The 13,388-nt window shown below is 40.3% G+C and overlaps 1 protein-coding gene across 8 annotated transcripts in view; it reads left to right on the top strand.

The window, feature by feature from the left end:
* Positions 1 to 13,388, top strand: part of TEAD1 (TEA domain transcription factor 1) — a 180,014-nt gene that overhangs the window by 62,923 nt on the left and 103,703 nt on the right. For all 8 annotated transcript variants that reach the window (XM_081927101.1, XM_081927100.1, XM_081927099.1 and 5 more), the window contains one exon: positions 4,915 to 5,168. In XM_081927101.1, the coding sequence (XP_081783227.1) occupies positions 5,021 to 5,168 (148 nt within the window). In that variant the 5' untranslated portion in view covers positions 4,915 to 5,020. The remainder of the gene's footprint in view (positions 1 to 4,914; positions 5,169 to 13,388) is intronic.

Below are 13,388 nucleotides of genomic sequence, written 5' to 3'. Positions count from 1 at the left end.
ACAGTCAAGTAGAAAATATGTCTTAAATGCAGAACTAGCTCCCCCCCCCCCATTTAAAAGCAAGTAAGTGGGCAGTGAGCCAGATATGCTGGAATTAGGCAAACAGGACTAAAAAACCCGAGGCCTTAGGTTGTATCCTTAATAGCACCGTGGTGGGGAGGCTGAGTGTGTCTGTAAGGAACAGGTTAGCAAGAACACTGTGGCCTAGTACAGGCTAATATGGAAACCAAACTTTGCAGTGGCACTAGTTCAAATGCCAGGGCAACATCTAGAAATCAGAGCTCTTTTTAATAATTTCATATTATTTTAATTAATAACCTGACATTAAGCCACATTTACTTCTGGTAATCATGGTCCTTGCTGTTTCAGATTATTTTAATGAAGAAGGTGATGAATTAAAAAGTAATTGTGTGAAATCATATGCAATTATAGAAGTTATGGCTTTAAAAAATAAGATCAGATTGTGTTAGCACAATCGGTAGAGCATGAGAATCTCTGGACTTGTAGGTTCAAGCCGCACATTGGGCAAAAGATTCCTGCATTGCAGGGGGCAAAGGAGCCAACTCCAGCACCCACAATAATATAATTGTGGGGCACCCACAAAGTCAGTGAGAAAAGCCAGCAGGTAGCAGCAGCGCTGGCCCTGAGAGAGAAGCAGCTAGCCAGCGAGGCACACTTTTCCTCAGGGAGGAGCTCAGAAATGGAGGCAGACAGACTCTGCCTCCACCTCCAACTCCCCCAGAAAACAGTGCCTTGCTGGCTATGAAGAGGAGGAGGAAGAGGAGCAGCCGCCGGCCACCTCAACAGGCGTGTGATGTCACACATCCGAATTGCGTTGGCAGGCACCCACAGTCCTAAGGGATAGATGGCACCCCTGACAGGGTGTTAGACTAGAATGACCCTCGTGGTCCCTTCCAACTCTACAGTTCTATGAGTCTATGAGTAGTAAAGGAGACTTCTTATTTTTTTGGACAGGGTGGACATGCACTCAAGCCAAAGACTATGGGAAGATGGTTGAGAACACTATAAAAGGAAATTTCCGAGTAGAATTTATTGTTGGATCCTTTATTTTCACGCCTTTACTTTGCTAAAGAAGAAATTGCCAAAGAGAGTGCAGTGTTGGTATTGGACATGATTTAATAGAGCTGGCTAGGATCAAACTTGGAAGTGGTCAGCTAAACTGTGGGAACAAGACTTCACTTTAGCATTGGGGAATGCTAAGAATACAACGCAAGAGTAGTTCTGCTGGATCAGATCAAAGGTCTGTCTAATCCCTCATTCTGTTCTCACAGTGGCCAGATAGATGACTACAAGTAGGGTATGAACTTGATAGCATTCTTGTGCTCCAGCCACCAGTATCCAGAGGCAGACTGCCCAAATTACACCTGGGGGACTCGAGTGAAATTTGAACTAAGGGTATACAAATTTGCTCATGCTCTTTATCACTACACTACTCCATTGCTTAGATTTGTGGTTTTTCCAGCGGCATCATTCTTTCAGCAAGTAGTAGGGATTAAGACAGAAAGAGGAAATCTTCTCAGTTAATTAGATTCATTATTTTTTACTTCTCCTTTTCTAACTCTGCAAAAAGGAAGTAAATGGTGTGGAGGTTGTTGTTGTTTTTTGCTTTTTTGGGAGAACAAAACTATGCTTTTACTAGGCACTCTTTTTAAACAGATACGTAGTGCAACTCTACTGCAATCACAAGTTCTCAAAAGGCAACCACAAGCTATTTATTGAGATTTCTTTCATGGTAAAACCATATACTAGGGTGATTCTGTTGTTGTAGAATCACTTGCTCACAACCTGACTTTCTTTATCCAGTTGACAGGGAGGAAAATTGCATCTGCTGTGCTAGGCTCCATCCATTGGGATCTTCCTGACCTGGGTTGCTACCTTGCATATTTCAAAAGTCAGTGGGTTGAACTGCCTGAGGAATCTTAACAAAATCACAGACTTGAAATGTAAATGATAAATTGCTCCGTATGTACTAAATTGGTTTTTTTAAAATAAAAGATTCAGCGCTACCTTTTTATAATGCATTCTTGTATTTTCTTTCTCAAATACAGATGCTAAATAATTTTATATCACTAATTGGGCTCAGTTGGATAATTACATACTGATTTTCTGAATTTGTTAAAAGGCTGGCCATTCTTGTTTGCCGTGGTTATTTGCAAACAGGTTTTGCATGTGTGCAGAGTGTTATTAATGAGAGCGCATTTGTAGAAATAGGCTTGTGTGTTGGATATTGAATGCATCGTTTAGTGATAAGGTCAGACAATAAAACATGTTGATTTGTGTATATTGAAGCTGTATATCAACTGAACCAAATGCTTTCTCTACTGAGAAATCTGAGAACATAAAGCAACCAGGTGTAAATTGCTTGACTTACATCTCTGCATTTATTTTAAAAAAGGTTAAATAAGCAATATTTACAATTAGACACACCATGTATTTTTGATGACCCAACTCACATACAAATTCTAATATATTTGTACTTGAGGATTATTATTTTTAACAAAAAAATTGTTTTCCTTCACGAATGAGTCTGATTGTGAATGATGCTCCAACTTTGAAAGTGATCTGTAGGAAAAGAACCTAAAGAAGTTGAGAAGTATAAGCAACATTGTGGCTCTTGGAAGCTGCTTTGCCTTACTTTATTGGATTTTCAAAGAATTAATCCAGATTATTAAAATGATTTTCATTTCCCCAAATGTACTGAAGACAAAACAAAGATGATGCAGATGGCAAAGTCATCTCCTGTTCTTGTTGAAGGGAGAATTGTAAAAAATGCAAAGACCTTGCAAAAAATTGGGAATTGCTCAATCGCTGATCGTTATCAACAGATAACAGCCACTGTAGTCAACAGTTACTATGGTGGCAGGTGGAAGTGAGAGCACCATATTCTCTGTAAAGAAAGGGGTGTGTGTATATCTGTCTGCTCTAAAGTAGGCATGTCTCTGCTTGCAACCTCTTGTGCCTGCGGAAAAGGCCAAGGCAATACAAGGCAGAGACTGGAGATGTTAGCTGCCCTGGAAATGTTGATTTTGAACAGTGAGATATTTGACAGATTTATATCAGTTTTTAAAACTTTCAGCAATCTGCTACCAGTTCAAAGCAGATCTTGTCCATATCCAGTGAAGCCATCCAGCTAGATGTATGTTTGAGTATGGTGTTTGCTCAAGTTTACCTGAGTGCAGCACATACACATGCATGCCTGTGTATGTACTCACGTCAGTGTTCGGTATATCAATATCCCTGTGTGTGCGCTTGGGATGGTCAAGTAAAAGTAAATACTTTAGATACCCCTTTTTCCATTAAAAAATTTGAACCTAGAAAGTTTGCCAGTATGTGTAGCAAAAGTAATATAACTTCAAAATTTTGCTTTCCCAAAGAGTTTCTTCATACAGTACTTATGCTAGCTCAGTACAAGGCTTAGGCCTCAGAATTCCTTCAATAAAAACAAACAAACAAACAACAACAAAACCCATACAGAAATTAAAAACAGCAGAAAACAATGTTAAACAGTATTCAGTCAGTATTCACAGATAAGTGGAATTTCTATGTGGAATTTGTTAAAAGTTCATGAGAATGGATTTCCATGTGGTGGCCCAGAAGTATGCAGTTCATCTGTGCAGGGGTGTTTATACATGTGATCCCTGTGACTTGTGTAGATGCAATGGCTCAAAGAACCATAACAGCTTGTTCCATAGTAACATAGTAAGTTCTCACCTCCTTTGTATAATATCTATCTGAGAAAGCACAATCCTGGAAACAAATATTTCAATATCTGATTTTTGCTTACAGTCCTTATGCCTGATGTGTCTCTTGAGTTCATAGAATGCAAAGATTCTAAAAGAAATTCGTTTCTTCAGTCAGAACTTTCATTCTCTCACATTTCCCCTTAATTTACCTATTATTTTGGAAAAAGTAGAAACCTATTAGTACTGACATCTGGCTTATTATTATTTTTTTTTAAAGGAAGGTTAAATTGAAGCAAATGTTTTTGGGAGGTTGGTTTTTGTCTTTGTCCAGTAGTGTACATTTTGTCCTTAATGATATTCAGCTATGCTTTGACAGGTTGAGGCAAATTAATTCTTGATGCTTTCTTCACCATCCTTAGTGGGCTTACCACTGTGAAAAACTCAGCCTGATACCACAGTCTTTTGCCTAGAGCACACCTTCATATCAGCAGTACATCTCCCACAAATATAAGAGAAACATTGATGTTATCTGTGAGTGGAATGGAGTTAGCAGGTGCTGTCACATTAGATTATTTCTTATTACCTTGATTCCACATCTGGAAGTGAGATTTTAAAAAACCCCAAAAAACTTTGTTCTATATCCAACACTTTTCTGAAACAGGTGTAAAATCTGGCCTGGTTACCCTTTCCTTTAGGTGTCATTTATTTTTAAACTCTTGGCCACCTTTTCTTCTTCGGGCACGAACTGTGCCATTCATATAGGTCAAGTAAGGGAAGTGTGCTGATTTTCCATCTGTGCCAGAACTCCTGAGGTGAATTAAAATAGCATAATGGCCATTTTTAAATAGAACAGTTTCCTTAGATGTAGTCTTTAGCTTCTAGAAACCCTTATAGTTATTGTTAGGATGAAGTCAGTGGAACCAACATATTTGTTCCAAACTTCCAGTCTTGTAATAAATATATTACACTTGCTGTGAGATTAGATACACCATGAAATATTCTAACCTATTTATTTGTTAGATACAGACAAAGGTAAACTTGCCAATTTCAGTCTGGTTCCACAGAGAAATAGAACTTGGGGGTTATTTTCCATTAGTTCTCGGTTTTTAAATTCTGTAATAACATTTCGTGGTTCTGTTGTACTGGTTACTAAAACTAGTCAAGGAAAATTAACCTAAAACTCTTGTCTTTGCTGTTTCCCCCTTTTTAGATTTATTCTCTTAAAGCTTCCAGGCTAAGGCTTGGAGAACCCAGCCATCACCATTGAGCCCAGCAGCTGGAGCGGCAGCGAGAGCCCTGCCGAGGACATTGAAAGAATGAGTGATTCTGCAGATAAACCAATTGACAATGATGCAGAAGGTGTCTGGAGCCCAGACATTGAGCAGAGCTTTCAGGAGGCACTAGCTATATATCCCCCTTGTGGGAGGAGGAAAATCATATTGTCTGATGAAGGCAAAATGTATGGTAAGTCATACAGATCCAGCCATTTTGAAAACAATTCAATAAATATTATGTAAAGTTGTTCATGTGCACAGATTAAAGGGCCACCTTCTTAAGAAATAAGCAAGTGCTAGCCATCATTATTGGGCGAGCTAATGAAATTAGTGGCTTTTCGTTGCTGCTTTATATCAGGACGTAACAGAAGGGAGAATGACTGCACTGACCAATAATTTTAAAAAGGAGAAGAAACTCCTGTTGTGGTAATTTGATCTGTTGTAAAAGCGTGGCAAAATCTTAGCCCATTCAGAGCTGTAAAGAAACTATAAATATCCCATAATGTGCATTAGATCAAACTTGTGTGCATCGTTTTGCTTTTTCTCCTTTTTCCTGATGGAGCTGAGAATTTTATGGAAGTGTCTATTACAGGATTTTTAGAACTGATAAATTGCTTCTTTATATTAATCTTGAAGGTTTCATCAAAAGCTTTAAATACCTTCAGATAGTTCTGTGTATTTAAAAGAAACATGAAATATTAATTCATAAGGTGGTGTCCTTGTTTGTATTGAAAATACATACATCACATTAAAAGATGTAATCCAACTTGAATTTGTATTTGGCAATGCATTTGTAAGAGCTCAATGGTAGATAAAGCACTTTTATTGTATACAGTTTATTGTAAGTTCACTAACTTCTACCATCGTTTCAGTTAAGTCACCATAGAGTCTTTTCTTCCAAGTTGGGCTGCCATAGATTATCAGTTGTGCTGACAGTATTTTGTACATATATTTGATGTTTATCCCAGCTAGGGGATAAATTGTTTTTATTTTTTGTTCTTTCCGAGTTGCTCCAGCTAATCTCTTGACTTTGGAGACTTAAGCTTCTTTCCCCTTTCCTTCAGTCCCTTCCCTTTCAGAAAATATTGCTGACTGCAGAGTTCCCCCCCCCCACCCCCCGTTCTGGCTTCTCGCATTGTGGAAAGCAGATGGCAGGTTGTTGCTGTGCTCTTTATTCTCCCCTAATCACTGAGTGTTTAGCGATTTCTGTCTTTTGTGCAGCTGGGCTTTCCAAGCGATGCGGAATCCTTACCTGATGAATCTTTCTGTGAGCATTAGAGAGCAACTTATTCCTCCACAATTGCAAATATGTTTCGCACAATGGGGTGTTTTGTCTTGAAACGCAGGCTCTTCCCCAGAAAGGATCAGTAGGAATCTGCAGAGCAAACTAGCATGCACTGTAAGTGGAAAGCAGATGGTATTGCAGCTGCCACCAGCTGTGTACCCCCCTCCCTCTCCCCCCCCCCAGTACTGGTTGGATGATGTAATGGAAACAAGGGGGGGGGGAATTCTTTCTGTGGTGTTGGAGTCTCTCACAGCCTGTCAGTGTCACAGAGAGGGAGAAACAGACCTTAAGGCGTTAGTTTGCAGCTGTCATGTGACCCTTGAAGCCAAATGAAACATAATGTCTGGAAAAATAGGCTTCTGATGAAGCATCTCAGCTGCTGTTGGCAGAAACTTTCGAGGCCTCCTTCCTCCGGCTGCTGTATTCCCCCCTCCCCTTCTTACATTTTGTATCAGACACCACAGTTTTCCTTCTTCCCTTGGCTTCCCCTCCCGACACTGGTATACCTCCGTCATTTTTGTTATGTTTTAGTGATCCATGTGGTGATGGTAGTTTCTTATCACAAAATGAGGAGAAATTTGTTTTATGCGGTGGTTACATTCCCTGAAGAAGAATACCAAGAGGTTTTCTACAAAGGAGGCTTCATATGATTAGGATGTTATAGCCTGGTACCTGAAATTCCTTCCCTCCCTCATGGAACTAACTGTATTATAAACTAATTTTTGAAACAGGTCTTTTACATGTGGTGCATTTAGACCTGTTCTTATTATCACTATTCATTAAATTTGTATACTGCTCTTCATCCAAAGACCTCAGGTTCACAGCCTAAAAATACAAGACGAAAACATAAAATACATAATAGAAATAAGAATGAAAGCAAAACAAAACAAACCAACACCCCCCAGTAGCATTATTTTTCTGTAGTTGCCTGACAAGAGAGCACATATGCATGTATGAGCATGATCTCTGTACATCCATTTCCACTAGAACTTGAACTAGGTAAGATTTGTCCAATAGCAAATTCAAAATAATTGTAAAACTTGAGAAAAAGATCTGGGTAGGGGAGCCATCGAGGGTACTGTACATATAGTGGTGAATTCATTATTATATTTTATTTAAAATATATATTTATTTAATATTTATGCTGCTTTCAATGTCCTTTCAAGGTGGCTCACAATTTCAACCATAACACAACACAGCAAATTAGCACTATCAATGTAGGCATGATGAAATAACACATTTTTGTAAAACAGGTTCCCTTATTATTTGTACTCCCTGATTGTACATTGTTTTATTGTACAATAAAAGCCAGTGTGGTGTAGTGGTTAAGAGTGGTAGTCCCGTAATCTGGTGAACCGGGTTGGCGTCTCCGCTCCTCCACATGCAGCTGCTGGGTGGCCTTGGGCCAGTCACACTTCTTTGAAGTCTCTCAGCCTCACTCACCTCACAGAGTGTTTGTTGTGGGGGAGGAAGGGAAAGGAGAATGTTAGCCGCTTTGAGACTCCTTAAAGGGAGTGAAAGGCGGGATATCAAATCCAAACTCCTCCTCCTCCTCCTCTTCTTCTTCTTCTTCTTGTTACAGAAAACCAAGTGGCATTGCTGGTAAGGAATGCTGATAACTTGAACACGCTTCACCTATGAAGTTGGTCTTAAAATCACAGAAAGCCCTAGGCCCAAATGAAAAGGGTGTGTCTTCACACACTCCCTAAGATTCGATAAGGAGGGAGCTAGTTGTACCTCAGTTCTACAGAAGAGTTCCACTTCCCCATGCCACTGACCCTTGTGCTACACTTAGCAGCTGGAATGCAAGAAGGTCTCCCCAGCGGTTCTTAAGGCCTTTTAGCATATTGGCATCCACTGGGGTGGTGCTACAGGATCCCAATTGAAAGCAATGCTCACCACTCCTGGAGGCTGTGTTCTGCATTATATGTGCAGTTTTCAGGCCAACTTTATAGGTGGCCCCACACAGAGTGCATTTCAGTTATCGGTGTTCCTTACTGCTGATGCCACCTGGTTTTCCTGTGACAGTGTACAGTAAGGGAGTACTCCCAAGCAATGAACCTGTTCTTTAAGAGAAAGTGCAACCTCAAATCCCAGGCATAAGAAACACCCACCAACAATGCCTGCATCTGGCTGGATTTCAGCTTCAGTATGTTAATCTTCATCCAGCCCACTACTAGCTCCAGACACTGGTCCAAAACTTGTACACCTTCACATGATTCAGATGGTATGAAAAGAGGAAAAACTTGGTGGCATCTGCCTATTGGTGACATTGTGCCCTCAGTCCTCAGAATGACAGTCCCCAGTGCCTTAATGTAGATGTTAAAGAGCATAGGGGCTAAGGTGGAAGAGATCTGAGTACGTTCAGAGGAGATTGAGAGGAGATATGATAGCCGTATTCAAATATCTGAATGGCTATCACATGGAAGATGGAGCAAGCTTGTCTTCTCTTATGCCCAAGGGAGTAGGACCTTGACATAATGGATTCAAGTGACAAGGAAGGAGATTCCAACTAAACATCAGGAAGAACTTCTGATAGTAAGAGCTGTGGAGCGGACTCTTTCAGAAGGTGTTGGACTCTCCTTCCTCGGAGGTTTTTAAGCAGAAGTTGGATGGCCATCTGTCAAGGATGCTTTAGTTGAAATTTTGGGGGGCTGGACTAGATGACCCTGAAGGTCCCTTCCACTCTACAATTCTATGATTCATTGGACTCCCACAGCATACTTGCAAAAGGGCTGATCAGCAATTTAGCAAATATATCAAACATGCATATTACAGAACTGCTATACACAGTTTAGATTTTTTTTAAAAAACACACATTAAAATTCAGTTGGTATTTTTATATTGTGGCAATTCAGTGTTCAGATTGTAGCTGTGCTTTGATTTAAGGTACTGCCATAATTCTGGAAAAAAAGAGAAGTACTCTGGGGAAATGCAGATGACTGCGTTAGTAGAATTTATATCCTGACTCTTTCTCATTGGATGAACTCATGTTTTCATTCTTCAAGCTGAGCAACTGCTTTGTAGTGTTTGAGGATTTATTGAAACCATGCTATGTTTTTGAGCACTTTATAATAGAGTCTTATGGTCCTAATAGCATAATTGTTCTCCAAGGATTTTGAAATCAAAACACTGTAAGTGTTTCTAGATACCGTGTGGAATAATAATAATAATAAAAGAATACCTTCTGGTGGCATTCTAAGCTTATTTATAGCGGAGATATTGCTGTATTTCAAAGCATTGACAGAGTTTGGAGTATACGGTAATTTGACAGCCACCCATGAACCATTCAAGACAGAAGTTCAAAGTTAGTACCAGTTTATTTTCTGGTTGAAATTGTCTTTAAAGTGATAACCATCAGAGCAAAGAAAGTGGGATGGCAGTAGCTATTTTTTGATGGTAGAGGTAGGGAAAAGAAGTGGAGAAAATGCGACCCAACTAATTAAGAGGTTGCTGTAGATCCTCTTAAATCTAATGGATGCTTTTTAGTTCATCAAATGTTTTGCTCCTTCCAAAAGTTTCACTTCTGGAGACTCAGGGCTAAAGCGTTCTGATTGTTTCATACTTTTATCCTACCCTATGAGTTGTAGGTGTGCCACCCAGGGCTAATTGATTCTGAATCGTTAGCAATTCATATGTTGTTAAATAATAAAATCAATCTCTTGAAAAGCAAAGCAACTCTTAACTCAAGCAGTCAACATTTCCTTTGTGAAATTTTTTGTTGTGTGGTGGCTACTTCTGTTGATGTTTGTACCATGACAGATGCAACTAAAAATACAGAATGTTTCCTTTGATTGTAAATCTTGGCTCTGGTATTATTCTCATTCATTAAATCCAGTAGTTGTGGTCTTTTGATTGAAAGTTAGTTGTCTGATCTGTATTTGTGGTTAGCTCAAAGTGTTGGCCTTTTTTGTTAGTTTTTTCTGGTGATCCCTATGCACTTTATTTTCAGTATACTTGCCTGTATGTGTCTCTCCTTCAGAAGGACTATATCCAGAAAAGGCACTAATTTTCTCTGAGCACTGTTTTGATTTGTAACCTGCATTTGTCAAGGAATTATGGGTTATGGTTGCTTTGGGCTTTATATGGAAAACATAAATTGAAGGAGTGGGGAGAGAAAGAAAGGTTAATGGAGGATTAGCCTGGCACAGGTGTGAGACGTGTTCTAAGACAACACCTAGAGTTTGGGTAATGATGATTCTCTGGTGGTGAGGCAAGTTTGTCATGAATTTACTGCTCTGCCAATGAAGTTCTAATTGGCCTCAATTTACCCTTCAGAAGAGTGTAACATTCAAATACTTTGAACACTCAAGGTGCACCAGTAGGGTCTGTGTGTGTTTTAATTTGAAGATCTGCTACATAGAGGTGCTGACTGAAAATGAACAGACACTTAAAGGGGAAAAAATGCATTCCCAAATTAGTGGTAATCTGAGTTTGTATTGTACCTGATAACTGGCATCAATGATATATTTCCATGCCTCAGGTTAAAATGCTGCTCTTGGAGGAGTCAAATTTTACATCCCTGGTATGAGGCAGTGCTATTTTAAAAGCTTCATTCATATGTAGAATTATTGCTAAAATATTTTGTAGATGTCACTTTTTTGAAATAGGAGAAACAAAATGTTTTAAGTTGCCATAATTGTCTGATTCACCACTAAGTGTTCCATTTTCATTACTACTGCTATAAAAATGTAAGTCATAAAGTTTGCACAGCATTAAGGACAAGTATATCTGAATCCAGAAGTAGCATTGGAAGAGATGAAATGCCAGATGTGAAGTATTGGGTTGCATGTTTATTCAACTGTTACTGTAATCATTGTACAAAGATGTAGCCTTGCAATTTCTGTCTCACAGCAACATACACAAAATATACCCCAGTGATGAGGCCTCTCGGATGGTAGCTGGTGGATAAGTTACAGTACACAAACCCATCCACACGTATTTTTGCAAACTAAATGGTTGTTATGCAGACATTATATTTGTTCGTTCAGTTGTTTATTTGTCACACTTGCATTCTGCCCCTTTGCTAAGCAGATCAGTAGTGAACATTTCTTCCCCCATCTTATTCTCACAACAACCTTGTGAGACATCTTTGGCTGGGGGAGAGGGAGGGAGTCATGACTAAACAGGGATTTGAATGTAGGTCCTTATGGCTCCAACATGCACTTCACATTTGTTATGGCACACTGTTTCAGCTCATACTGGCAACACTATGTGGGCCATACCTGCATACTTTGAAATCAAAGGTTTGATCAATGTGCAAAAACGTTTATGAAATGAAATGCAATTTCCAACAAGCTTATCCACAAACAGCAGCAGCAGCAACAACAACAATAATAATATCCTGTCCATCTGCCTGGGCTTCCCTAGCCACTCTGGACTGGGGTATCAATAATAAAATTATCTTTGCTTTGTATGAACAGAAGAATAGACTGCATTACTATATACCAGGCATGTCCAACAGGTCAATTGCGATCTACCGCGTGGTGTCCATGGTAGATCGCGGTCGATCGCATGACCCTGAGCAATCGTCCCCCCCAAAAAAAAACAACCTCAGCAAGTTTGGCTTTCCTTAAAACAACTTTGCCTCACCCCCAAAATGCTCAACAACTTTGCCTGGCAATGACAATGGGTAGATCACAGCAAGTATTTTAATACTGTGAGTAGATTGCTGTCTCTTTGGTGTTGGACATGCCTGCTATATACCAAGTGAAGGAGAAGGGAGATATTGGTAGTGGTCATGGGAGGGAAGAGGGAGAAGGGAGGAGGTCACATGAACCTCCAATAGCTCCTCCTACTGCCTTTGTGTGCAGGCTGCTGTTTACCTCTTTGCCCACCTTTTGGTCCTCCACATAGCGATGTTTCCTGCCCATGATAGACTGGGTCATGCCATAGAGCTTTTAAGCGAATCTACTTCATGGGCAGGCAAACTAAGGCCTGGGGGCCAGATCTGGCCCAATCGCCTTCTAAACCCGGCCTGCAGATAGTCCGGGAATCAGTGTGTTTTTACATGAGTAGAATGTATCCTTTTATTTAAAATGCATCTCTGTGTTATTTGTGGGGCATAGGAATTCGTTCATTTCCCCCCAAACAATATAGTCCGGCCCCCCACAAAGTCTGAGGGACAGTGGACCGGCCCCCTGCTGAAAAAGTTTGCTGACCGCCTGATCTACTTGCTCATGTTAGCTACTTTGGCATCACTCCTAATAACAGCAAACTGAGCTGTGACTGAGAATATAAATGAGGATAATTTTTATTTTTGGGTAGGTTAAGTATCTGCGATTTCTGAAAGATCCAAAACATGTGTCAAAAGGCTGTGATCTTTACATTAAACTAATCCAGACATATTGACTTCCCACTGAGGTTATTTCATTGCTTTAACTCATCATCCTGTTTGTTGCAACAGGCACAACATTTCTAGAGAGCTGGTGTTCCAATTGTCACAATTATGCTCTTGAAGTCCAGCTTCCATTACGACTGGCCACTAGCTTATCTAGATGAGAAGATGGAAGTTTTAGTTCAACAAGATTTAGGGAGTCAAGGCTGAAGAACACTGGTCCAAAGATGTCTCTAGCAAAATCCAGAAAACTGACATGCAAACATTTCACCATTATTACTTTTAACAGTTCTTGAGCATCACACATGCCCAGAGAGAAAAAGTATCCAATGCTGTCTGGATCACCTCTCCTCATAAAACTGACCTGCAACAGTCATTTGAGGCTCTTCTTTGTGTGCCTCCCCCATAAAAGATCTGGAGGGTAGAAGCATGAGAATGTGTGTGATGGCTCCCAGTTTGTGGAATGCTCTTCCCAGGGAGGTTCGTCTGACACCTTCATTATTATAGGTGCCAGGCAAAAACATTCCTCTTCAGGCCTTGGACTGATTAACAGTCTATGTCAGGGGTCAGCAAACTTACCGTGCCTCGGGTCGGTGTCTCCAGCACCGATTGTGTGGCGGGCCGGAGGGCGGGGGAGCGCGTGCCCATACGCGTGCTCATACGCTATTTCCGGCGCACTTCCAGGTAAGAGGAGTACCGGAATTAGCTTGTGTGCATGTGCAGGGGCCTCTTCCGACCCAGATGTGCACTGCAAATAACGCTTGTGCATGTGCAAATAACGCGAGGTA

The sequence above is a fragment of the Podarcis melisellensis genome, assembly GCF_964234715.1.
Source record: "Podarcis melisellensis genome assembly, chromosome: 1".
In the NCBI taxonomy this organism is placed as follows: Eukaryota; Metazoa; Chordata; class Lepidosauria; order Squamata; family Lacertidae; genus Podarcis; species Podarcis melisellensis.
The sequence above is the reverse complement of the archived record's forward strand: the minus strand, read 5'-3'. Positions and strand labels throughout refer to the sequence as shown.